Source organism: Agelaius tricolor, unplaced genomic scaffold (assembly GCF_023055355.1).
Source record: "Agelaius tricolor isolate 1412-34295 unplaced genomic scaffold, bAgeTri1.0.p SCAF_3, whole genome shotgun sequence".
NCBI classification, from domain to species: Eukaryota; Metazoa; Chordata; class Aves; order Passeriformes; family Icteridae; genus Agelaius; species Agelaius tricolor.
In genome coordinates, this window is record NW_027269263.1 from 34,495,682 (window position 1) to 34,523,234 (window position 27,553).

At 38.9% G+C, this 27,553-nt stretch overlaps 1 protein-coding gene across 1 annotated transcript in view; it reads right to left on the reverse strand.

Annotated features, from left to right (window-relative positions):
- Window positions 1-23,851, reverse strand: part of LGR5 (leucine rich repeat containing G protein-coupled receptor 5) — a 92,095-nt gene extending 68,244 nt beyond the window's left edge. The window contains exon 1 of the mRNA XM_071423423.1: window positions 23,423-23,851. Coding sequence (XP_071279524.1) covers window positions 23,423-23,640 — 218 coding nt within the window. The 5' untranslated portion in view covers window positions 23,641-23,851. The remainder of the gene's footprint in view (window positions 1-23,422) is intronic.
- Between the last annotated feature and the right edge of the window lie 3,702 nt (window positions 23,852-27,553).

Genomic DNA, 27,553 nt, shown 5'->3' on the forward strand with positions numbered 1-27,553 from the left:
TCTATATGCTGAAGGAAGCCAGTGAAAGGTTTGAAGGGGTGGGGAGACCAAGGGCTTCCACCGAGATCCTTCAAAGTCCTCGTTCTCTATAGTGGGAGGATTTCCCTCTAAATCCCTTTCAATAGCATATTGATGGCTTTGAAAGCTTAAATGGCATTTGTAAACCATCAGTAAATCTTGAAAACTGTTTCTGCAAATAGCCCAACTCCAAGTCTCAGATTTTCTCATTAATCTGTACGTAAGGCCACTGAAGACTTTTTCAGAGCCTAGATAATGCCTGGATTAAAAGGTCCATTCAGAAGGGAAAACTTTAGCATTCACCTTGTGTACATAGCCATTTCACCAGTGGTATTCATGGGTTGTTATTTCAACTCTGCATTTGTCCTGCAAACAAGACATTTTGCCACAAAGACTTGGTAGAGACATTCTTCAGTGAATTACTGAAACCTAGCCCCACTATTTGTCATGGTTTGTTATTTTTATCAAGTGTAATCAGTTCAAAAAGAAACCGTAGACTGACAACTTTACAATTATGTTACTATTTTAAGACTGGAAGGTATGTCTCTTTTAATTCAACAAAGAAATTGATTAAAACACAACTTGATTGCTTTATCTAAAGAAACAGTCTAAAATTTCCCTTAAACAGAAGTTTTTTGTTTGTTGTATATTTGAAGTACAGACAAGAAATTTATATTAATCCTTATTAAGCATTCATAATTTATGGTACTTTACAAAACCTTTATATAATTAAAAGGTTTATAATTTCTAACATGTTACATACTGCTTTGTGTTTCTTTAGGACAATGCAGTTTTAATGTAACTTTCTTCAAGTAAAGCTAATGGACAGGCTTTAAACCCTCAAAACCTGTGCTGCTTTCACACACAAACATATTTTAGGCTGCTCTTACATCCCAGGGAATTTTTTTTTTTTTGGCATTTTGTATCCAATAGCTTAAACCAGAGCCAAGGTATGACCTACTTTGACAGGCCCAAGGCATACTATTATTATTATTATTATTATTATTATTATTATTATTATTATTATTATTGAAATAGTATGGTCAAAATGTTTAGGCACCAAAGAAAAGAAGAAAAACAGAACAACATCACACATTGGAGACCCTAGGCAAAGTTTGAGATGCCAGTAATGCAATGCTAGTCAATTTTTTTTATATTAAAAGAAAAAAAAATTCAGACCCCTGTCAAATTTCCCCCAGTCCAGACAGATCTCATTGTTTGAACAAATAGACTTGTCCACTGTATTAGAAAATTTACTCTGAATGTCAAGAACACATAGACTGGGGATCACTGGATAACCCTCACCAGGATACACAAAGATTATCCTTCCCACTAGTGGTTTTGGAAGGGAGAAGCTTAGTCAAGTCCTTCCTTCCTTCCTTCCTTCCTTCCTTCCTTCCTTCCTTCCTTCCTTCCTTCCTTCCTTCCTTCCTTCCTTCCTTCCTTCCTTCCTTCCTTCCTTCCTCCCCTCCCCTTCCTTGTCACAATGTCCCAGACTTTTTTTACTATCAAAGGAAGAAACCTTGTAATTTAAATTTGAAAACTCTCTGCAACTTGGATATGGCATCACAGATCATCCACACTCAGCCCAGCTCACTCTAAACCTCATATGAAGCCTGTCACACAAATTGAAAAAGGTGTTTTCTACTCCAAATCTCCCCCTTCACAAAGGTTACTGTGTTAACAATACTGCAATTCTCTGTGTGTCTTTAAGATTTCTTGGGGAACCATGCCATGGCTCTGGGCTGACTAAAAGTAAACTAAACTGCCAGATTGTTTTAGCTGTGGTTCATCACTTGAGATCGCTTGCCTGGCTCCCAACCAACGCTGCTTGCACAGTAGAGGATGCACTTCCTGTAGAGCCCATATCATGTGTATCCCATGGAGACATCCCAGATAACCTGGAGTGTCTTAAATGGCTTAAGGCGGGTATGGATGACCAATTAAATTAGAAGAAAAAATGTATGCACAATATTTATACTAGAGGGAGAACAAGGAAAATAAATGAAGAAACATGATTCCTAATTTGCACCAAGACAAGTTTTCTGACATCAGAAGTATACTGTAGTGCCTGGTTGGTTATTCAAGCTTTTCTTTTAGTGAAAGAAACTAGTTTTCTTTACATGGAAAAGTGAGAAGCTGTCTTTACTTTTGTCAGGACAAAGTAAAGACTTTTAAGACTTGTGACTTGATTGTTTGGCCTTCTTTTATAAAATATAAATAGGTAGATCTTTCTAGAAATACAGAAAACAGTAAGGAGGACTTAATAAAAATTACTAAAACCCTAATGAAGGTGAATGAGATTTAGGCTGTAAGAACAATTGAAACAATTTTGAAATCTTTGATCTCTGTAAATCAGAATGTGTTTCCTGAAAGCAGAGCTTAGAGAGTCCAGTTTCATGTAGGTTTCAATCTTGTATTCAGACTCCTTTAGGCTCAATGAGGTGGAACAAGTTTTTCTCCCATGCAGTTTCTTAGGTGTCTCCAGACAAAAACCATCCTTTTTGGTAAGGTTAGTGCTCAGGTAAGGTCAGGCTCAGTGCTTTGCTGATGGTTTCCAGATGGCTCAGAACAAGGGCAGAGCTCACACTATCTTCCTAAAAAAATCTACATAGATCTGACTTCATATGTGTGTGGAGCTCTTCAGGAGTAGGAGTGATATTGCAAAATTGTGAAACTTGTGAAACTGTTTTTCTTCACCATTTTGCCAATTGTCTATTTCCATATTAGCACAAGAAAGTGGTAACAGCTCAGCCTCACAATGAACAGAACACTATGGAAAAAAGACATTCATAATTAGAGTCAGTGTTTTCCTCCTGTAAGAGCTACAGATAATCTGATTTCCTCATGCTTTTCATGTCAAAAAACTCTAAGGATTTAGGAAACTAATTTCTGTGTACCTCAAAAAGAGGCACAAAAGCAGTCTCCAGTCCTTCCTCAGGTTTAAGAATAACAGCTGTAGGAATCTAAACTCTAGCTCACATCTCACAGAAAAGGTGATGTAATTCAGAAGTCTGAAACAGAATTGCTATGTCTTCTCTTGAGAGGGCCAGGGGAGCAACTTCTGCCCACCCATGTGCAAGAAGGATGTTTATTGGCAACAGGTGGGGGGAATTGCATGCCTGCTGTCTTTTCCCTGCTGCCCTTTTTGTACAACAATATTGAATTATGCAATACTTTGCAAGGAACAGCACAAGAAACTTTTGCTAAGTAGGAGTTGAGGAGATTGTAGAGTGGGAGACAATTTTGCTGTGGCCCTTAGCAATGCAATAAGGAAACGAAAATATAGGTTTGAATATCAAATCAATGGTTTATCTGTGAGGCAGTGCTGCCTCCTTAAGCAAAACAAATAAATATTCCCAGGCTAAACACAACTCTCAGTGCTATTTCAATGAATACTTCTACTTTTTCATAATTCTTACATCAGTTTTAATCTTTTGTTACCATGTTTTCACATGGAAACTAACATAGCTTTTGCCATCGTATGTTGGAATACAAACACGGCAGATTATTACAATGTCAACATATTTTAGGATGTAGAAAGACAACTGAAAAATTTTTTATATACTTCAGTTTAAGCCTGCGATCATATGGGAACAGAGCTTTTATTTTTCCTCCAAATACTATTCAATGCATCTTGCTGGCAGGGGAAATTAATTTTCCAAACTCTGTCTTTAAAGGATATTATTTTTTTAATAGGAGCGTCTTTGAGATAGAACACATGCCCCTGTTTCTCTATCCACACCATAAAATGTTTTTCCCATTCATCACCAATAGCTGCTTTTCTTTTTTTTTTCCTATGAAAGCTTTTATAAAGCCTGCCCCTATACTTTAGCTGTTCCTGACATAGTGGATCCACAATCCCAATTATGGTTGTGGACTGCAATACAACAGTAACATAAATGATAAGTAGAGTCCTTAAGCTTATCTGACTTTTTAAATAAAACTTTGAAAATACAAAGAGGTAGGTGGACAGAATTATTAAGCAAGCTGGTTGTAACTGCCTGTTGAACTAATCAATTCATATAAAGGCGAGGAAATGTAGGGGAAGACAGATATTAAGAATGAGGGATTCTGCAGCCTATGGAATTCAGTAAGATCTGAATGAGCAGTTTGCCTGGATAAAGATGGCATGCCATTGTGTCTGCATATTAAGGGGTTTACTGTGAAACTTTTGCAAGACATCTTGATTTATACTGAAGTAGAATGGCCAAAGCCAAGGAGGAGTGACAGCTCCCAGGAAACTCAGCTGAGGCATACTACAGCACAGCACATTTGTCAGGCTACCAGTCACAGCTCAGGCCCACAGAACCATGCAATTGTTACCTAATAGAATCAGGAGACTGGGATATCCAGTAATTTGGCTTTGGCTATGGTTACAGAGTTTTTGATTTCACTATTATGGCCTCAGAAAGCTTCATCCTGAAGTCTTATGGCAGCAGCAGATCTAGATATTTATAAACCACTGAATTATTCTAATGCAATTGTGGAAAAAGATATTAAAATGCCTTGTGAAATCAAACACCATCCTCTCAGAATGGCAGATGCACTGTTTACATGGAATATGCTTTTTCCATAAAAGAGAACAGAAGCTAAATATACAAAAACTCCTGTGAAATTAGTCTTCAGAAATATGCAGCTGTGTAACATTATAGATCCTGTTGAACAATGATATCCCAGCCCAAAAAGGCACCTTAATCAGGGCCTCTCTCCTATGGCACCATCCTATTTTCAGTTAACAATGTTTTCAGATGAGCCGAAAAGGGGTACTTTGCTCCCACCATTATAATTTCTGCTATTCTTTTCTTTACCCTTTACAAAAGCATGAAAGCACTGGATTGCTAATTACTTCTATCTAGCCTATAGGAAAATTAGTTTATCTTCCTGATCAAAGCAAATTAGGCAGATCATGGCTGATTAGAATGCAACAGTAAAATCTCCATACTTTCTATTCCACCCCCTTTTCTCTCAGAAATGGGGCCTGTGTCAAATATGTAGGTATTTCCCACGACCAGTCTGGACTCGGTTTCCAACGGGCTCTGGGGCTGGGACAATGGTTCTTACACAGACACTGAAGTTCTTTAGTTCAGTCATTGTGCAAGGAAAGAACTGGTAACCCCTTAGCTAGCATTAGATGAAACATCTAGATTTACATATTTCCCTAATTGCTTTTTTTGAATGTGAGTGAGATTTATCTGACCAGAGTTAAACATCTCCTTCATTAGACTACTGAAAACACAAGCCTATGCTTTTCAGGCAGAGCTGCACTTGGTTCTAACCATGGCATTAAAACACTGGTTTCCTCTACACTGGGACAAAGGGATGTCTACCTTTACTTCTCAAAGCACTATCTAAAGAAGGCTTGAATACTTGTTTCCAAGGTGGCTGCTGCATCACATTGCAAAACTGAATACCCTTGCTCCTTCTAAGTAACTGCATTTTTCATCACTCTAGTATTTTACTCTTCACTTTTTACCCTTCATAACTCATTCCCCTTCAGTTTGTGTTCTATGGCTTTCTTAGATGAAAGCCAAGCTATATGGCCACTTTATTTATAACCAATTACTATAAATTAACAGTAAATCTCACATTTAGCTCCATTTAAACATCACTATGCAGCTGCCCATTTGAAAATAAAATGGTTGCCTTTTTTCACTTCAGTGGGCACAATACAAAACATCCATTGAGCTTCTCCTTTATTGCAGCTGCCAATGCCCAGCTGACTTTTAACAAACCAACCAAGCGGAATAACAATGCAGCTGCAACATTTTATGGTATTTCTGTTAGTTCTCTTTTGAGACTGAAGGTGTTAATTAGGAATCAAAGAATACAACCCTGCCGGCTTTCTTTCACAAACTATACTCTGGCCATTCCAGTTTTCAGGAGGAAAATAAATCTAATAAAAGGACAAAAATGTTGTTTGTCACACCAGTAACGTGTATTTAAGATCCTTTGATCACAAGCTTTTTATGTAGTCTTGTCAGACAGGCTGAAAATATTTTTTCCTCTCTTTTCTCCTTTCTTCAAGCTTTTCTGAATACTGATTCCAGGATTGTCTGAAAAGGTGAAAAAAAACGATAGAAACTGGAATGCTTGATGGTTTAAAATGGGTTTGCTGAGAAAGCCAGCTTTAGATCAAATAAAATAATTGCTCACTTTTCTGATTCAGGTGTAAGTTGTTTTGAAATAAAAATGAGCTGTTCCTGTTACAGAGTTTAATAATTCTTTAATTAAAAAGTATCATTTAATATTTCAAGCTGTTAGATGTTATGCAGATGTTTTAATATTAGTACATCAATTCTTTTGTGGAATCTCACTTTAAACCACAAAATATTGAAAAATATCTGAAACATACATATAGTCACATGTACCATACAATATATATTTGATGTTTTAGTTACACTTATTAACCATAATCATGTTAGATGCATTTAAAGGTAGAAGTATGCGTCACTATCTTTAATCTTTAGACAAAGTTAAAACCTTAAAATAGGTTTATGAAGTTAGCACAACTGAGAATTAGTCAAGCTTGCTAGCTTACCCAGCAAGAGCTTTCACTGTTAAATATACAAATCATGCCAAAATCCATCAATCCTGCCAAGGAAGGGCAGAAAGAAGATCTGGTTATTGATTTAATGATAATGAATTGAGCAGGCTCTTAAGGTTACCTGCAGAGTTTGCTAAACTGTAGAACAAAGTCAGTTTTAATAAACACTTTTTACAGAAGCATATATAAGTTTTTTTTTGCCTTAAACACTACATAAGAGAAACATCCAGCTCTTCTTACCTGGTTAAACATTTAATATAGTTTCTTATAATGTTAAGTATATATAGAGGGCAGTGATTCTAAAACATATCTGAGGGTTTTGATATTTGATAATCCAGAAATACAGAACTTCCTTAAAAATGTTAAAGTACAAATCTTAGCAAGAAAATTAAGTTCTGATGAATGCTGTCATGCTGTATGTCTCATGTAAAGTGCAGTTTCTGGCTACTGTAAGAGACTCATATTGACATGATTCAGTTATAAAGGCACATGTTCTTTAGTGCCCCAAGAGTACCATTTCTTACATTCTGGAATTTTAGAAAAGCAAAACATAAAATTGGAAGATTTAGGGGATTTTTGTAAAAAACAAATATGTTTGCCTTTTTTCTTTTGTAAAGGGATGATATAAGATGATAACCTATTAATTTGGTTGGTTGCTGTAATTTTATCTGTTTTACTTGTTGAGCATTGGTTGTGGATGTACAATTTGGTTGATTTTCACAGCAAGCAATGGCAGCTGGAAGACAGAAGAGAATATTGTCTTTCTGCATATGGAATATGGTAAAACCAGCAAATATATTTGAAATTTGCTGCTGCAATCACTTCTTACAATGCTTTTGTTCTGTTGTTGTAGCATAATAGTGCCATCGCATCCAAAGGAATGGAATTAGTTTTGTAGCAAGATATCAAGTATCTATACATAAGCCATACTTCTTTCTATAGAGTTAATAATTATTATCAATGTTAATAATTTGTTCTGGATGATATATTTCATGGCTTTTTCAGAGTGAGGTGACATTTTCAATGGTAAGGTCATATCTAATGAATCTTTCACTTTCTTAAATGTGGCCTTGTGTGCTCTACAAGCTTTTTACCCAGTCATTATTTTGAAATTATCTGTGTATATATATCTGAAATTTGGTGTATATACTTCACATTTACTAGACTCACAAATTCAAGAACTGTGAGTATTCAAGACTTTTAGAGACATGTCTGGATGAAAAATTTTCTCTCGTTTGACTACTAAATTGAAGCACTGTAAATGAACTCAGATTCTCTGAGAACGTTTGGGTGCTCAGTTTTGCTAAATTCTAGATTCATCTGGAATATGAATTTATATTGTGTCTGTTATAAGCATCCCCAATGAAATTTTTACAACATATTGTTTATCAACTATACCAAATTAATCAAGGGAAAAGACTTTTGTTAATGAGCACATGACTACAACTAAATCAAAGATAAGAAAATCCTGTCCTTATGGTTTTCTGTAGGGTCATTTTTGCATAGGAACCTGGAATGGTGCAAGGGCACTTGAAAAGTTTTCTGATCCCCTTCATCAGCTCACTGAGCTCCCAGTCTGTTGTCTCTGTCCATTTAGCTCCACTGGTCTGGCTGTTTCTGTGGCCACATTCTAAAGTGCATCAGTGAAATGAGATATATACTTCTCAACCAGAAATGTGTTTCTTTTTAACTAGATTTCACAGAACTGGTTGGGAGCACAGTCCAACAAACAGCTGAATCAGCACAGCTGAAAGACATGAAGCCTAGAGCAGGAGTGGGGGAACAACTGGCTCCAAGGGGAGGGGAAGGCCAATATGAATGTCTAAACAAGTCTCTTTTTCAGAGAGATTCTTAATATGGAAGTACATTTTTTCCTGAGTTTCCTCTTCCAAGTCCAATCTTCCAGAAAACTTTGAGCACTGTCTTCTTCCAATTCTGTGAATACAGAAACTTAACTAGCAAAGACAAGTAACTCCTACACAGGGAATTCTGCTGCAGAAAGCAAGTTCTTTTCCCAGTGCTCTGCCCTGCTAAGCAAAATCATCAACGGCACTTGAGCCAGGACTCTCAGAAGTCAGCACACATGCTGGCACCTTGGAAGTTCACTTTTGGTGATCTACATTTTCAAAGTTTTTTCTCCTCACAGATCTAGCCAGTCCTAAATCTGTTTCCTTTCACATCTTGGAGAAAGAGCTCATTTTGGTTTCTTCTGTTTTTGAAAGATGAAATTCTGTGCTTGTGGGACCAAATGTGAAAGCATATAGATTAAACATATTAGAAAATAAAGCATACAAATCACCCTTTTCCTGCCCTCCTTCTCATTTCTTTCACTAAAGCACTAATACTGCAAGATTTCATTACATACCCTCAATTACAATCTTTGGACTGAACCCTACGTGTCCTCAATGTCTTCATTCTGTTGTTCTTTCAGGCAGAGTAATTGGAGTAAAGAACAAATTGGCTCTCAAAGGTAGCTTCTGCAATGATGGCACTGATTTCAATTACTCTGTATTTTTTTCCTTTTGGTAAGTCAAAAATTTTTTAAAAAATATATTCGCTAGACACTCACTATCTTTTTTGAGAACTTTAATTTAAAGGAATTTAAAAAATCTCAAACAATTCACTGTAAGAGCATACAACAAAATAAATATTATAAGGCTCAAACATATGCCAAGAAGCTCTTTCCAAGCCTGTATATAGGCACACACAAGATCTCTATGTATTCTCTCAAGTGCAACTTAGAAAGGAAATAGTGTTTATCTTCTCAGGTAATGTCTAAAAAATAAGACATCTAATTCAGATTCAGATTCAGATACAAAAACCTTTGGAAAAGTCTCTTCCTAGATCTGGAGTAGTAATCTGAGAAGCTTGAAAAAGCTTTGTTGTTTGGTGTAAGGCAATAAAGATTGTAAGGATAAATTTCATAAAATCTGTGTAGGCACTTTGAGATGCAAAGGACAAACAGACATACTAGGAAGGGAGCAGAAGATATGGGGGTAATTGTCTCACAGCTGACTGCCTGATGTCACCCCAGTCACAGCACAATCCATCTTTCCTTCCAGACACAAACCAGCTAGGTTAACAGCTGTATCCAAAATAATATCACTGCCAGACTCCCCTGAATGCAGGATATCTTTGTATCCAAGGAACAATTTAATGTACAGCTAGCTGAGCAGTATTTCCACTTTGTCAGAATGAAAGATTCAGATACTGAGAAAAAATACACTAATTTTTGTATCTTAACATATTTTACACTTGAAAGATAGGACTTAATTGGTGTGTGGAGGCACTGCACTATAGAGAAGCACTGCAACAGAAATCATTACCCTGAAGATGCACACACTGGCATTAGCCTAAACTTATGTCTCCAGAAAACATAGTATGTATAAAAAATCAAATAATTTTACTGGTGAGATTTAAATAGAGCTAGCAAAGCTTGTAGTTATATTGTCATGTCTTCTGCATGTGATAGTTAAGAACATAGACGTAATTTTTTTTAAGATCCAAGAACAGCCAATGACTCAAACAGCTGAACTAAACTCACAGTCCTGACAGACTGTCATTTTTAACAGAACTGAGGAGGACTGGATCAGTCTGAACAGCCCTCATCCACCTCCAGCCCCCTTGGGACAATACAATGGTATATGGCAAACCTCCTCAGAAGCCACAGACATTTTAAATTCTCTGTTTGACAGTTCTGATTAGTGGAACAATTCCCTATCTATACACAAGCTGACTGCTTTTCTAAGAAGCAGTGTAAGGCCTTTCTGAGCTGTGAGCTGTGTCTCTGTCTTAAGTAAGCTATGGAGAAAGATATTTTAAAATAGTGAAATAAACCTCAAGCCACCTTTTCCCTGAATTTCAGAAGCCGCATAAACTCTACTCCAGTATCCCTTGCTGAATTCTTCTTTGTGAGTAGCACAGCCAACAGCATCACATGCTCTGTGAAATACTGATAGAGTAGCATGAGGGACAGAACAGGTATTCAAACTGGTAATCAGCCTTTTATTCATTTTAATATCACTCAACCTTATGCATATACTTACTCAGTGACATCCCAGACTTGTTTCTCTACAGCAGGAATCTTGCATTTTATTAATTTATTCACAGAAAACTGCACATTTATTTAATGTCATATGTTTGAAGATATTATTCCATTGGTTTAACATGCACTTTCATTTGTCCAGTGTTGCAGTGTGATATTCCAATAGTCCAGTTTGAATATTTCTCCATCAATATTGTGCATCTTGTTAATTAATATGTTAATACTCAAAATATTATGTTAATTTATTTTCTGAGTGCTTGAAAATAATTTTAAAGTTAGTTTATGATGTCATGCTAGCAGTAAATATAACAATTATCTTCTTATCAAAACATTTAATTGCGTATTTTTTACTAAAATTGGCAGTCAGAGACAACTGCATGAACAAGACTAATATGAAAAAAGAAATAAAACCAGTATTCACAGGAAATAAAACCAGTATTCACAGGAAATAAAACTCTCAATTTTACATGGTCTGTATTATCTATTTTGGTGGATGATATAAAAGAAAACATAAATTAATGTTGTTGGGGTTTCTTTCTATACTTTTAAAACCAAGTGTTACTGAAATCAATCCCTGTAGTTCTTTCTTTATACTTCCCCTGACACAGAACAAAACATTCAATATGTCTTTTTTAACTACAAGTGAAGAGATACGTAGAGTACATCATTAAAATACTAGCTCAAGAATTATATGCTCTGAAGCAGCACTGCAGAATCATCTTATGATGCAACTTCAAAGCTTCTATCTCATACTCAAACTACTGAAAAATTCCACCTCATATTTCATCTTCATCAATAACTGTGCCATAGTGTATAAAGAAAAAATTTGAACTCCCTTTGTCCTCTGTCATTCTTCCACTTGATGCAGCCCTGTTTGTTTTGGGTCAGCTTGCACAGCCTTGGACCGTGCATTCCCAAAGTGCACCCAGGGTCACTGCAGGAGCAACAGGCCTGCTCTAATTGCACCTGAGGGGACTGACTTGGGCATTTGCTTGTCACTCTGCTTGAAGATTTCAATGATCCAGGAGCAGCTCTGAGAGTTAAACAGCGTACAGATACACCAGCCGCTTCCTCTGCTCCTTAGACCCATCCTCTAAAGTGTCCTATTGGTCGGTGCTGGCCCAAGGCATTCCATTGTAAACAGACTCAGCAGCACAGAAGAACACTCAGTTAATGTCTAAACCTCCTAATAAATGTTAAATTACTAAGTACTTTAATTTCTAGAATTTTTTCTGATAAGCCATTTACAGGTAGAGAAAAAAACATTTATTTCTAACACTAGCAGTGATATTACTAACTGAAAAAAACATAGACATAATCCTTTGCTGGTAAGGTGTATTTTTGTCCTGTATGTCTTTCTGTTAAAATTCTCCTGTGGCTGGGACATCCATTCATTTACCAAAATCCTATTGTTAAATGACGACTCACAGATTTCTTATTTTCATTTGGTCATTATTGAACAACCATCTTAATACTGCTCTATAAAAAATGTGAATACAACTTAATGGAAGCTCTCCACTCTAAAATAATCCAAACCACTAATGAATGTCTTTAACACTTAATTACTATCATTGATACTTTGGTAATTACTCATTCACTAAATACTAAAAAAAAACCTGCTTGTGTACTCACCATATGGAGATATTTGGATAAAGAGTGAGTAATTTCCCTTAGATTAGACTCATCACATCCCAACAGAATCCTCTACAATAAACTAACTGTGACATACCAGGGGTTCCATCCACATCATTGAAAGAAGCTTCAGTTCTAGCTTCATTGGAGACCAAATTAGCTCATAATTAGTTTTCATAAACCCTTATCAGAAGTGATTAAACCAGCAGCACATTGAGAGCAGGGAGCATTTCCTTATAGACTTCCCACACAGAGATACAACACTGCAAATAATACCATCCACTAAATCTGGATATTACAAATTCCTTGTGAAATCTGATGCTCTTCCAGCACTGCATTATGGAAAGACAGGCAGGAACATAGAGCTGCATGACTACAAGACACCATCTCCATGATTGATGACAAATGTAGAAAACAGACCACATCTGGATTCAGGTTTATGGGATTCTTCACAAATTGACCAGAGGCAGCCATTGAAGGCAGAACAGCTGAGGCACCAATATGTACAGAAATGTGATTCTGATAACTCTATTTGGTATGACAGTTGTTTCTAACTATGAATGTAATGAATGTACTACAGCACTGTGTAAGCATCCTCCAAAAAACCCTGTTGCTCTGTTCACTTAATGCTATCAACAATGGCCGCAAAATAACTGAAAAACAAAAGAAGTTCCTTCCTGCCTGAAACTCCTGCAAAATTTGTACAGTTGACACAACTCCCTGACACAACACAACTCACATGCCAGAGTCTGCACCCTGGTGCAAACAAGACAATAACGATGATCACTCAATGGTATGCCAAAAATCTTTTTTCCAAAGAAAAAACTGACTTTTGTTTATTTAAAAAAGATGGACAGTGTGCATACTAATGATACAATAGAAGCTTTTCTGTCAAGAGTTGGTACTTTAAAACCAAAGCAAATGCTTAAATTTAATTATATTAATTATTACTTTTCAAAATCTTTAAAATTTTCAAATTCAATTTATTTTAGCAATACAAATTCCACACAATTAAGTTAGTTCCATTAGTATAAGCATAGCAGAAGCTACATGAAATCTTCCTTGGCATAAATCTACTAATTTACCTACATGGAATGGCACACAGAAATCTGTGTGAATGGGTGTCTTAGGTTGTTCAAAGAATCACTAGCAAAAGCAGGTTTAACATTAAAGTGAAAGCATGACAAAGCTCATTGGCAAGGTTCACTCTACTGCTAACTAGATGGTTAAAGCACACAGAGAAAAATCAGACTAAAACATAAAAATCGACAAAACTTTTCTCTGCGGAGGCTGAGGATGAAAAAAAGGGTAAGGATTAAAAGGAGTAACAGAGACTCTTCCTCTTAGTCCCAAAGTTTAGAGCAAATCTGCCTGCCAATCTTAGCCCTAGACTTGACCAATGGCTTGCAACTAAAGATTTTAAGCACATTTAAATTTAGCAGCACTTAATAGCCTAATTTAAACAATTTGTCAAAAGATTCAATAGAATTTGCTATAAGCACAATAGCAACTCATTTATAGAGGTATCTTATGAATCTAACCCACTTAAAAATCTAAGGGAGAAACATTCACAGCACATTTGCTATAGCATAGGCACATTCACACAAACACCTAAAGGAGTATGGACAAGGTATAGGTCTGTGAAAAATTCCTGTTTAAGTGCAGTACTCAGATGATTTTGCATCTTCTCTACAGGTGAAGGTTTGAGCCTCAAGGAGTGGGGATATTGACCCAGGTTCTATGGGTGGCACTTGGCAGTGATCCTCCAAGTATAGCAAACTTGAGAGTTCGCTGGCTCTGAGAGGTGTCCCACACAGAGGGAATTTCCTGATCAGAGCCTGCTGTGAACATGGAGAGCTCAGAGGGTCTTACTTATGACTGCTGTTTATAGGGTCGCAAGGGAGCTGGTTTAGTCACTTTGGTAATTGCTTTAGTTGGCTTTAGTAATTTTCTGTTGTGGTCAAAATTCGGGTCGGTAACTTTGAAAGTTTGATAGCAAAAATGTTGTTCCACTTGAATTGTCATTCAAGAAAGAAAAATAAATTTCCATGGCTGTTCACTAAAAAACAGGAGCTCATTAGACAGAACTAGTTCCTGGGAGCAGACAGGGTTTCTGATAAGAAAAAAAGGTTAGCCCAAGTGCTGTTCATCAAGGCTGTGGGCTATCAAGCATCTCTGAGATCATAGTGCATATTCAGTAAACATTTTTTTAATTCTAAAAACACGTACCTCAAGATTCCAAGAATGTGTTTAACTATGTTCTGTACTGTCTCTGGCCTCCAGGTAGTTAGCATGTTCCAAAGGGGTTGTCCTGGTCTTTCTTTTCACATCTTCTGTGTTGGCCAGAAGGAAGTAAAGTTCTGGCACTTGACAGTTCACACTACTTTATATGTGCAGGTATGAGACACAGTGAAGCCTCCATATGCTGAGGAGCTTACAGTCTTCCCAGATGCTATTCTTTGATCAAGAGCTTTCACATTTTCCCTTTTCAGTGCTAGGCCTAAAAAAGACCACAAGACCCTTTTCCTGCTACCAGTTACTCTTCCACAGTGCCTCACACTCAAGTTTTAAAAACACCTACCAGCAGCACTGCACACCTTTACTTTTCACCCCACCATAATTATATCCTCAGGTCTTATCTCCACTAAGGAAACAAACATTTCTGATGATAACTCTGCCACAGTAACTGTACACTGCAAAGTCTTACTGCATACACATGGCACAAATGTGAATTGTGAATTTAGAATTTAGTGCTAGACTAGAGTGCCACTTCTCCTGGGGGTTTACAATGTTTAGAGTTGGTTGAGCTGCCTGATGAGAGGTACAAGTCACTACTCTACGGCACAGACACAGGCAGATTCCCAAGCAACCTGCTGTCTCTTTGTTCTCCATCTACTTTTTGTTGCTCTATTAAGCTTCCTGTAATTGTGTGTGCCTGTTGCAGTTTACAGTCAATACAGTGAGGCTTTATGCAGGGACACTCTAGGACAGGAATGTACTCCCTGAGACCCTTGTCAGGTCACAAAGTTGAACCTGCACCTCTTTTGGACTGCTTCCAGTTCCTTGTCTTTGCACAACTTCAGCACAACTGCAGGCAATATTTTCATATTGCACCAAGCGTATGGATCCTGTATTTCCTTGTCAGCAGGTCAAATATTACTCTCAGATGCCTGCACAGGCTTACTTATTCCAACAAGAAACTTATATATCACAGAATTCAGGTCACATAGACAGCCAGGAGCAAAACTGAAAGGCAGGCATATACCCTTTTGAAGAGAAGAAATTTTCTTGGGATCTCCCTTATTTTACCATGTCATACTCACAATTAGCACATAATTAAGTATTCTTAATCTACAGACCTCCAGCTTTTTTCAGCCACCACCAAATTAGTCAGATGCAGGCAGTTGTCCCAGCCATCACAAATAAGGAGTAAGACTAGAGAATAGCTGCGTGACTTGAATCCATAAATTACTACATCCAGGAGCAGAAGGACTTAAAGGTCTCTTTACCTGAATCCCAGTTATGGCTAACTGATTATAGTCCTTGTTCCCAGAAGCAGTTTCTGTCTTTTTCTCATGCTCCCAAAATGACAATCTCTTGAATTAGGGTGTTTAAGAAACTTTGGTTTCCGGGTCTTCATAAGGATAAATCTTATTTCTGGACACTGGACAACTTGGTCTCACCCTCCACTACAAACATAAATGCAGCCTCATCATATGTGAGACCAACAGGAGAAATATTTAATTTCTGAGGCAGCCTCCACACCAAGCTGATTAAGGATCAAGCTCAAAGGCAAGTTACTCATCAAGGTGGTTCAGAACATGTAACGTTCAATCGTGGATGAGAGAGAACTTTGTCTTATCTTACTTGCTTCCTTTGCCAGCTGTGACCTTCTCCCCTCAGGGTAGACAGAGACTCATTTACAAACTCAGTGAATGCCAAATCAGTGCAGCTACACTTCCCTTGATGCTGACATCATCTCACATCTGTTCTTTCATTCACTTACACTAGCATTTTTATTATCACAGGATCCAGAAGGCATGGTTCAACTGGCATTGTAAGATGCCTACTGCTGCAGAAACGAGGGCTAAGAAAGTCCTATTTCTGTGTAATATCAGTGTTCTAACTGTTCTATCCTCAAACAAAACAGGCTGAAGTGTTAGGTGAAAAAACTAACAGAATAAAAAAAGAAAGACAAGTAGTAGTACTGAACACCAGCTTTACTTTTCTACCTCCTACCTCCCCTTCATAAATAACAGCATCAAATTATTGTACACTTTTCATGGGAAAATCTGTATGACACAAGCACAAAAAAAAGGGTTAAGTTTATTCGCAATCATTATGCACATTGAGTCCCAACCCAAAAAATACTTCTACATTACTTAAGTAATTAGAATTCAAGTTTAGTTATTTCATTAAGCATGGTTACTCTCAACAAAATAGAAAACATTTAATCAAGTGTTTTTAATCAAAAGCAGGGAGAGATTTTGTACAGTGGGAATTATAGTTGTTTGTGCTGCTTTAGACTGATAGATATTTTTAAAAATTTGTCTGACATCTGTCTATGCACAGACATTTCCATGCACACAATACTATATCACTGTACAAAGCCAACTATACCTCTGAAGTATAATGCAAAAAGTTTCAGCAATTTTTAATCCAAATATGCCCTTAAAATTATTTCACTGCAACTAAATAATTTAATATCATTGGAGAATGGTGCATTCCAGATAAAAATAAATATTCAAATCAGTCCATTTTTGAAAACAATGGTATTAAATGATTTATGATATGCATAATGCTTTAGGCTGTGCAATGAGACAGTGGTGGAGAACAGCTTAATGAAACTATTCCCCACAAACGAGCTGACATGTGGGAAAGGGATGATTGTTTTAGAATTATTAAAGGCCTTGATCAACAAACATTTGCACATGTGATTTCAGTGGAACCATTCCTGACACTGAAGTTAAGTATCTGGATAAGTATTTGCAGGACTGAAGCCAAATCATACAATTGGACCCAAACTAAGAGCCCATTTGTTACCAATAAAATCCCAGTTTGGGAGTGGCTGATTATTATAATTATCATTGTTGGATAACACTACACTTCAGATTAATTATTTTTTGCAGCAGTGACTAGACATGAAAATATAGCTTGTCCTTTCAGGGAATGACCTCAGCGCTGTGGCCACAGCCCCTAAAACCCAAAGCTCATAGCGAAAAATTAGAAAAACGCAGCAAAATAATAAATCTGGAAGGTGATACAGAATGTACTGTCTGAGCAAAGCTGGATAAAATGGCACCAGTTCCTGGGAACTTGCATTGCAATCCCATTTCATTACTGCTTAGAGATCCGGGGATTGCTGGTGCTTAGTATAATATGAGCTGGCTGGGGGTCTTTTCCACCTAAATGGCAAAGACATTCCAGGACAGTATTTCTACTTGGGTGCTGCTGCTTCTTTAATACTCATTTTAAGGTCTCTAATTCAAAAATTACCAGATATTGCCTGTAGAGTTTCGGGAAATAAAAAAGCGCTAGGACAAAGTCAGGAGTACCATGAGTTGCTGCCCTATACAGCTGAAACAGTTCACTATCTTCGTACTTTTTTTTGTTTAAACCTCAATTCCGAGAGACAGAAAAAGGTAGCGCTCCTTCAGCAAGTGTCAGTAACATCATTTCAGGCCCTACCTCTCCCCAGCCATATTTATGTCTTTTATGGTTCTCCAGGTGATAAATTTCTCACATCTGATCAGTAAAATTGTACAGAAGATTCTCAGCTTTTCTCAGCAAACATTACAGAGAATAAAGCATATGGATTTGCCACATGAATTGCTAAATCTCTGAGGAGTAAGCATGCTTTGATCACATCTTATTTTTTTTTAATGATGTTAGGGTATTTTCTTCTAACCAAAGTCTAAAGCTGTTCTGGTATGTCAAAAACACCACATCATGTTCTGCCTTCAATCAGCTAACTTGGAGCCAAAGGAACCACACCTTATTTACCATGATTTTTCCTGGGAAAATAAGCAGATCTGCTGGACAGTTCAAGTATGGAAATCAGGGACAACACCATAAATTGTATTAATCATGACTATTTAAATAGCCAACAGAGAATTAAGAAAGCAGCGCATGCAGATGAAATATTATCTTGGCCAACACACAGAATAAAAGAAAGTGATCTGGACTACTGAAAGATTGGTAGCAATTTGAAGCATTTGAGAGACAAATGACATTGCAGAAAAAGCTGGGTTAACAAGGGAGCACTTGAGGGAAGCCTAATCTCTGCTGGCATGCTGACTGGGAAGGTCAGGCCAGTGCACGCGTTCTCAGCTGGAGTCAGGCTCCCTCTGCCCGGCCAATTGTCCGCTGTGCTTCAGACACCAACCAAAGCAAAGGTGCCTTCACTCTGTCAGCGCCTTGTGTTCTCCCAGCTTAAAAACTGCTTCCTTTTCCCTGTCAATTTATGCAGTGTTTCCACAGAGCAAATGCTAAAGGAGAGAGGTAATGTGTGAGAGCCTTTTTTTCTTTCAGAGCAGCAAAAGGCTCTTTAGGAAGCAGTGTAAAGAGTTATTTTTAACACAGTATTCTCAAGTGAGAAGAATGATAGTTCAAAAAACATTTTCAATCAAAATTTTTCTCAAAGAAACTGACTTTGACTTGACATACTATGTTTTGAAATTTAAAGCAAATCTCTTGAAAACTGGCAAACATGATACTTTGCATAGTGTGTTACTTCAGTTTTTGTTTACCTCTAATTTATTGTCAGGTATATTTCACCTTTGCATATGTGCTATTGCCACGAGTAGAGAGGAAATTTTATGTTTCCTTTTCAAAAGGGAGATTTAGCACCAAATTCTAAATCCAGAACCTGGATTCACCTTCATCCTCAATCAGGACAAGATTCAGATTACTAACTGAAACCACATGACAATTAATTAATTTAAGGTCTATAAAGTTTGTAGCTGTGTAAAGAAGTACTTCCTAAGAAAAGACAGACATTTTATGAAATATCTAACTCCTAAATCTTGTCAAGGGATCTGGAAGGTGTAAGAGACTTTATAACTCATGCTGCTGTTTGATCTCTTTGAAAAACCATGGTCATTCCCAAAATACCTCTGATGAAGATGCAGACAAGACCTGAATTTGCATTGTGAGATCAGAATGACTAAAAGGATGCAAATTTACCCCAAAGGATTGTTCTTAATGATTTTGGGTATTCCTGACACAAAAATTGCTATATTTCTTATTTCAGAAGCATTGTCAGTTTCTGGGAACATACTTCTTTACCTTCAAAATAGTAAGCAATCTTTTCATTCAGGTTCATTGCCATTTTTTTTTCTTCCATTTTTTATGTTTAGTCATTTTAACACTTTCAGAGTCTTTTTTGACTGTGCTCTACAGGAACAGTTATCATCAAATACAACAGCATAGCAATGAATGAAGTGGAAGGACAAAATTTTCTTGAAGATTGAGAGATTTGAAACCTTTTAACAGGCATTGATATCTTCTTTATAGGTTCTACTGCAATAATATCAATGTTATCAATGTTTTGAGAAATAATTTTTCGTAATAAATTATTTCTATGAAAATTTAAAAATTATATGAATTGTATTTCACCAAGTGTTAGCATGATATTTACAATATACCTAAATTTAGACTTTTTATGTCAACTATAATGTAAAAGGCAACATGCTGCAATATTTATATTCATGCATATCTCTGTCAACCCATGATGCTTTTATTTTGCAAAAATTCTGCTTATTATTGACAGGTTTTGATCACAAACACAGTATACAAATTGTTAGACAGCCCTGGCAGTTAAAATAAATTTACTTTTTTGTATTGTCCAGGCCCAAAACAACCTAAAAATCTGTAAGTGCTGTCTTCTATATTGTCATCAGAAGAGATTGAAAAGAAAATCTGTTTTCATTACTTGTCATACTAAATATTCTTGAACCGGAGTTTCCAACTTTCACACAATTTTTAAGGAGTAATAAATAATTAGGGTTATTCTAGGGTTATATAAGTATAGCAGGACAAGCCTGTGGTTAAACAATGGAGTTAGAATTTCTTTAATGGCTGGCTTGTCATAAACTTTACCTCTAACTTTGAGCAAGCCCTTCTCCACTTCAATTTTCCACATCACAGCAAATGGTAACAATATTTCACTAACTCATGGGTTTGGTTTGAGAATTAATGAGGGTCCTATGTGCAAAAGACCCGTAGATTCTTTCTTCTTCTTTCCACTGTGAACTGATAGGAAAGTGACCTGTTCTTAATTTGAAACAGAGACTCAGTCCTGCCCTTCATCAGCACATGGAATTCTCATTTATGTCAACAGGAGTTGCATTGAATACACCAAATACATTACTTAGCTTAAAAGTAAATGAAGAAAAAGGAATGGAAAGAAACTCATGGATTCTCCTTGCCTGCTCTTAAAAAGTCTAACAGTTCATGGCAGCAGACACATAATCATAAATAAAAATATTTTTGATGGGAGGAAAGAATTGCTGCCTGGGATTATAAATGAGAATGGAGAAAATTGTAGCAGGTCCATCTGTAGAGTACATTTAGCTCTGCTGCAAGAGCACCATCGTAAAAAAAATGATGGTACATGTAAAATTCAGTCACCATAATACATCATGCTCTACAGACATTTGTTTCAAAATAAAACAAATCTTTAATGGCCTCAGCATTTCAGCTTTTTCCACTATCTCCAGTGCACACCAAGAAAACCTTTTTCTCATATGTGAGTGTTAAACTAAGATAAAAAGTTCAGAAATAAAAAAAAATACCCAAAACCCAAAACAACCCAAAGCTTTAAAAACTCAAACTTAATCCAAGGTAGTACTAAACACTGGTTTTGGTCAGATGAATCTATGGTGCAAGAACATAATTGACTGAAGAAGATTATTTTTTTCTTGAAAGAGATTAACTGGGAGTACACAATTTTAATCTCTTGGTCTGATCTGAGGTAAACGTTGTCACAGCAGAAAAAGATATTTTTGAGTTTTCTGGGGGGGAAAAAAAACCAAACCAGAAAGGAGAATAATCAAGAAGCAGCTGATTGGCCATTACCAAGCTCAGGGAGGCAAACATGCCTATAACAAGCAGGCATGTTTTAAAATTTGCCATTGCTTAGCCATCTACAGACAATGAGACCTGACAGTTCTTTAGGGAAGGCAGGCAGGAGCCATAGTTCTGCATAATTAGGCAATAATTAATCAATCCAAGGATAGCAGCCTTGTAAATTTGGAAAATGGTAAGTGTAGCTGCTTATGTGTATAAATTGGTCTTTTATCCTTTATACTGCCTGCATGCAGTCCTGGTCATTTAAAAGTCTGCCTATCCAAATAACATTTTTTCACTTCAGAGTGTATGTCACTGAACAACAGAGGATTTTTGACTGAAGAAAGACATTCCTTCTGAAGGACAGAAGGATTTAGAAACAAAAGGGCAGACTAGATCACAATCCTCCCATGAAGCAGGTTACCAGAGGCAGAAGAACCCCAGCAATGGTATTTTGACATTACCACACATATGCTCTCTTTTTTTTCATAAAACAGTCAAACAGTCTCATGTTTTTCTGGTTTTAGCATTCCTCCAAGCAGTGAGGAATTTAGGGTCTCTACTTCTTATCTTGGGATGTGTACAGCTTAAGTATGCCTTTATACCATCACTGTCTACCCTTCTGCTTATGGCTTTCCAAAGCACCAGAAAACACCGTATCTTATGTATACCCAAAATCAGGACCTGCTACTTCTGGAACTAGTGACAGACCTTGTACACGTCTTAGGACTGTATCTTTATTACACATAGCCAAAGTTTCGCTCTACTTTAAGTGGTTGTTCAGTAATGCTGACTGCTGACTCCCGCCTCCTAACATTATCAATAGCTTTGTTTTGAAATGTTTCTGATAAAATAAGCTAAAAATGGTCTTAAGAAAAATTTCAGAATAGTATTTACATGCATAGTATATATAAAATAGGTCTTTCAGCTGCTCACCTTAGTTATAAATGTATGTTATTTTCTTTAACTTAGGTTTTCCCCTAATATATACTTAGATTTGGTTGATTGCACTTAATTTCCACCTTGTCCATGTTGCCATGTTTATACTTTGCATAGAAATCAATTTCTAGCTTACTTTATTCTGTCTTTCAGATGTAAGATATGTTTTATGTCCTTTGAAGCATGGTGCTAACAGAGAAGTGTGCTCAGAACGATTACCTTAGCATGCCAGACACAGAATGCTGTGAAAGCATCTTCACAGTAACTATAGTAGCAAGCATGTTTACAGCATGTCAAAATATGGAGACTGGACAAACACGTTCAAAACCAGACATACTTTATGCTGGGCATGAAGAATAAGCTGTAAATGAACAACCACAAAAACTATGCAATCAGTAAGGAGAACAGCAAAGGAACACTTAGAGCACCAGCACTTTCAAGACACGACACCACGAGAGGCTAAATGACGAACACTGAGCCAAAAAAAAAAGCAAGCAAACAAAGTTTCACCAGGGTTTTGGGTGGATTTTTTTGCTAATGCAGAGTTTCTCCGTTCTCTCCGGCTCTGTCCCTGCACGCTGTAGCTCAGCGCGCCCGGGATGCAGCGCAGCCCGCAAGGAGCGCAGCCCGTGCCGGCGGGGATGCCCTGTCAGGCGGGCGCTGCGAGGCCCGGGGAGACTCCCGAGGGGCGGGGTGCGCCGGCCAGAGCCCGGATCTGGACACCGGCACCTGTGTCCGGACACCGGCACTGCGGTCCCCGAGCGCTGTCCCCGGGGAGCGCGCTTTATTCACTCACTGCCTTCGCTCCACCCGAGGGGAGATCTGTTAACGATTAAATCGGCAGCGGCCGCAGTTCAAAGCCCTGTCCCGGGAAGCAAAGGTGAAGATAACGTCCCGGAGGATCGCATCGAGTTTCTGCTGTTGCAATCGCTTTTAATTACCCTCCAAACGGCACATCACACAGCGATCCTCCGGGCGCCGGAGCGGGCACCGCGATAGCCAGACAGCTATAAACGCTTTACAACGCGCCCGCTGATTAAAAAGCGATTAGAAACTTATTTGAAGTCGGGTGTTCTCTCCGGGCACGGAGCGCCTCCTGTCAGCGCCGGAGGCCGGCCCGAGCCCTCCCTCCGCCGCCGCCGGTGCGCCCTGGCCGGCCGGCCCGCACTTACAGGTAGGAGGTGAAGACGCTGAGGTTGGCGGGCACGGCGGTGAGCCCGAGGTCGGAGCAGTCGGCGCGGAGCAGCACTCCGTCCAGCTCGCAGCGGCACGGCGCCGGACAGCCCCGCGGGCGCTGCCCGCCGCCCCGCGCCCCCCGCCGCAGCCCCGGCGGGCACAGCAGCAGCAGCAGCAGCAGCAGCAGGGCGCGGGCAGCGCGGGTCGTCGCCATGGGGCCCGGGGGGTACCTAGAGCCGCGGGGCGGCCGCTCTCATGCTCCGGGGCGCGGCGGGGGCGAAAGGAGGGCGCCCGTCTGGGCTCGAGGAGCTCCTGCGGCCGCCGCCGCCGCGCCGCTGTCTGTGGTAGCATCTCAGCTTACACGCTGCTTTAAAGCCCTGGAGCCGGCACCGCGCGCCCGCTGACGCCGCCCCAGCCTTGCCCGCCGTAGCGCAGCGGGCCCTGCCCGCGCCGCCGTGCGAGAGAGCGGGCGGGCGGGGGCGGCCGCGGGCCCGGCGGGCGGGCGGGCGGGCGGGAGGAGGGAGCGGGGGAACGCCGCCCTCAGCCTGCCCTCCGTGCGGGCCGCGCCTCGGCGCTCGCCTCGGGCCCTCTTCTCACATTCGCCGAGCGGGTCAGGCTGCGGGGCACCGCCGTGGGTCACCCTGCCCAGGCAGTCATCCCAGAGCGCATGGCACAGGATTGCACCCAGGCAGTTCCTGAGTACCTCCAGTGAGGGGGACTCCACAACCTGTTCCAATGAGTGGTCCCCTGCTCGGTAAAGAAGTTCTTCCTCATAATCATGTGGAACTTCCTGTGCATCATACAATCATAGAACCGTACAATAACTGAGTTGGAAGGGACCCCTTGGGATCATCGAGGCTTAATTCTAGCCTTTCACAAGGCACCGCAAGAATCACACATTGTCCAGCTTCTGCCCATTGCCTTGTGTCCTAGTGGTTGGCACCAGTGAGAAAAGCCTGCCTTCATTTTTATTTATATTTATATTTTCATTTATAAATACCCAGTGGGCAGGAGGGAGGGCACTCCCTCCTGCCCATCAGGTATTTGTACACATTTATGAGGTGCCCTCTCAGTCCTTTCTTCTTGAGAGGGAATCCTTCCTAGGGGTAGGGATGCACCTGGTGGACATTTCTAGGAGGTGGGAGACCAGGCAGTTGTGGAAGTGGGGATATGGCCCTGAGGCCATGGGGTGAGGGAGGGGTCTCTGGGGTGATGGGACAAAGGATTGGGTGCTCTAGTGGGCTAGATCTGTTGGGAGATCTAATCTTTCAAGACCTTATTTAGTTGGTGGTCCCATGCAGACCATAGTCATGGTCATTGATGGGGATCCAGTCTCTTCCCTCACCACATAGTTCAATCACAGGCTTGCCAACAGACAACAATTTTCTAAAGGAGACTGGCTGCTGAGGGAAACTGAGTTCACAGTGAGGCTGCCATTGAAAGCTCTTGAGATGTCCCTCATCCAGCTTCTTGCAAGAGGTTCTCCTCAGGGAGTGCACAAACTTGCCTTTGTGCTACGTGTCTGTGAATGAGTGAGGAAAAGGTGAGGATAGCAAGGTTTTTAAAAACTTTTTCCTCCAAATCACTTTTCACTGTGAACAAAGTTGGCCACAAACTCCAAATTTGAGACTAGCTGTGAGTGCTAGAACCCAGTCCCAGCCCAATTCCTGTTAAGACAGGTAACTAAATTGTTGGTCAGGCTACTCAATATGCTTTGGAGAACATTAGTTAAAGGTTTTCTGCTACACTCTCTTTGAATCTACAATTAAGTCTGAAATGAGAGCCTAATGAAAAGGTCAGCAAAATACATGCGTTTATATTTTACCCAGTTTATAACACCTGTTTTCACCTCTGGACTATAATCTGGTATAATCTGAGTTGAAGAATGATCTTGTACTGGAACTCAAGTGTTTTATTTGAAATAGTAAAAAAGGAATCTGCTGTCTGGCTAGTTAGGCCAGAATGTTTTGGCCTAGGGGCTGCTGTGAAACTTTTCCCCAAACATCACCTTGTCCTAAAGATAACAAAAAACAGTGGTTGAAAGCATAAAGTGCCTGTGAGAAGTGCCTGAAGAGAGAAATTCTCCAGGAAGAGGATTTTTCATTCTGTGTCATGCTATGTGTCTAGGAGACCTCTTTCCCCAAAAATTCTGGCCTTCTTTTGCCCACGTCTGTAAGTTTATATTTTTCATAAGTGTAGTAAAACAGTATTTATGTAACTTGAGGCTTTAATACACTTGGGTTTTTTTTTGTGGTTGTTGTTGTTCTAGAAAGCCAAGTTAGACAGTCATACATTAATTAGTAGTGAGAGTTCAACTGCAACAGTCATCCTCTGTATGTTGTTTTGAATAAATATGTTTGTTGAGATAGTAGCTTTCTTTAAAATACTTAATGTACTTCTATACAGTTTTACTTAAAGATTTTTTGAAAGTAAAGTAGCTTGAAAATGAAAAGAAGGATTTTGTAGGAATGGATGTGGATAATTCCTGCCTTTGTACAGATAAACTAGGCTGTACAGTTTTTTCCTTTTCATGTTTCTCACAGGTCTCTGGTTCTCCATGAAGGGAAAAAGGAAAACAAGAGCCTGTTTGGTGACATCTCTGGGAGGTGCTGTTACTGTTCCAAAGGGCCATTGGGACTGTAAGATTTCCTGCAGGTTCCATCATCTCACCATAATGTCCTGGTCACTTGAAGTGACATCCATGGTACAGCCATCAATGGTCTTTGGCTTTCATCAAGGCAATAATCAAAATCCCTCAGGGATCTCAGCAGAATGTTCTCTTGAGCCTGTCTTCCTGATACTCAGGCAAAACCCCTGATCTTTTGAATATGATATAAGATGTGGTGATGCTCTAGCCTAAGGTTTACCAGTATAAAAAGAATCTTAATGAAATATTACCTACAAGTAAACAAAATTATGTGTTGTGTTATATATTCTTAGCACACAAAAAGTGTAACAATTCATATGTTAAGAATGCACAGCAAATATATATATATATATATATATATATATATATATATATATATAAACATCATTACTTACAGCATGACAGATTTTAGACTTATGTAAAATTTGGGTTTAAAATATAGGACTGTAAAAAGAAAACTATCCATCTAAACTATTCCCTGCTACTTCCATATTGTAAAATTAATAAAATAATTTTTTAAAAGTGTGGCTAAAACATTTGACAATGGAAAAATCATGCTTAATCCTGAAATGTTTGGTTGTCCCAGTCAAAATGGAGTTTATATCAGAAGTGCTAACAGATCTTGCACTAGCAAAAGGTAGCAGCTAGTTTAAATATTAAGGCAAGTCCAATACAGAGCCAAAGTAAAAAGCACAGCAGCAAAGAAAACTAGTTTATAGCTGAGTGTAGCATGTTTTTTCCTTTCCTGCCTGTGGATTTAGGGTAGGTTCCTAGAAGGCAGTAAGTACAATTGTGTGTTTAGACTGTGGAGAAAACAAAGATCCTGTGCGGGGTGGGAATTCTTTTTCTGCCTATTGGGATAAGAAATTCTTCATTGAATGTACTGAGATCCTTGCATTGAAAGGGTCCAGTGGGCAAGTGTGCAGCTCCACAGCCCTGAGGCTGTTTTGCTGGTGTACAGTACAGCAACTGCTCAGTGATCTGAGCAGAAGGATCCTTTCCTCCTTGCAGAAGACCTCCTTTGTCCTTTTATGCCAGCTAGCCTTGGAGAATGGTGCCTTAAGTTTTATTGCTCTAGAGGCCTTTTATTCAGCAGAAGGGTATTTATGTGCTGTGTTCAGTTGGTCCCATATTTACCTATTGGTGTATGTTCCTGTTCATTTGCATCATATTATCTGTCCCATTTCATGGAGGACCTTGAACTAACACAAGTATTTACATCCCTTTATTAAGCCATACAATGCTCTTCACACCAAGGCAGATGGCACTGTTTCTGTTTTACATAGTGATAAGAGCTGGTACCTGAAATGTAGGGTGGTTAGGGTAGAGTGGCTCTTTGAGGCAGAATGAAATACAGGGTTTTTTAGTTGCCCTGGCTCAATATACCACCTCACTACAGCTTTTCAGTCACGACAATATTATGGACGGTTTTATTTTATCGTTACGGATTTGATTTTTTAGGTTTTCATGCTATTTAAAA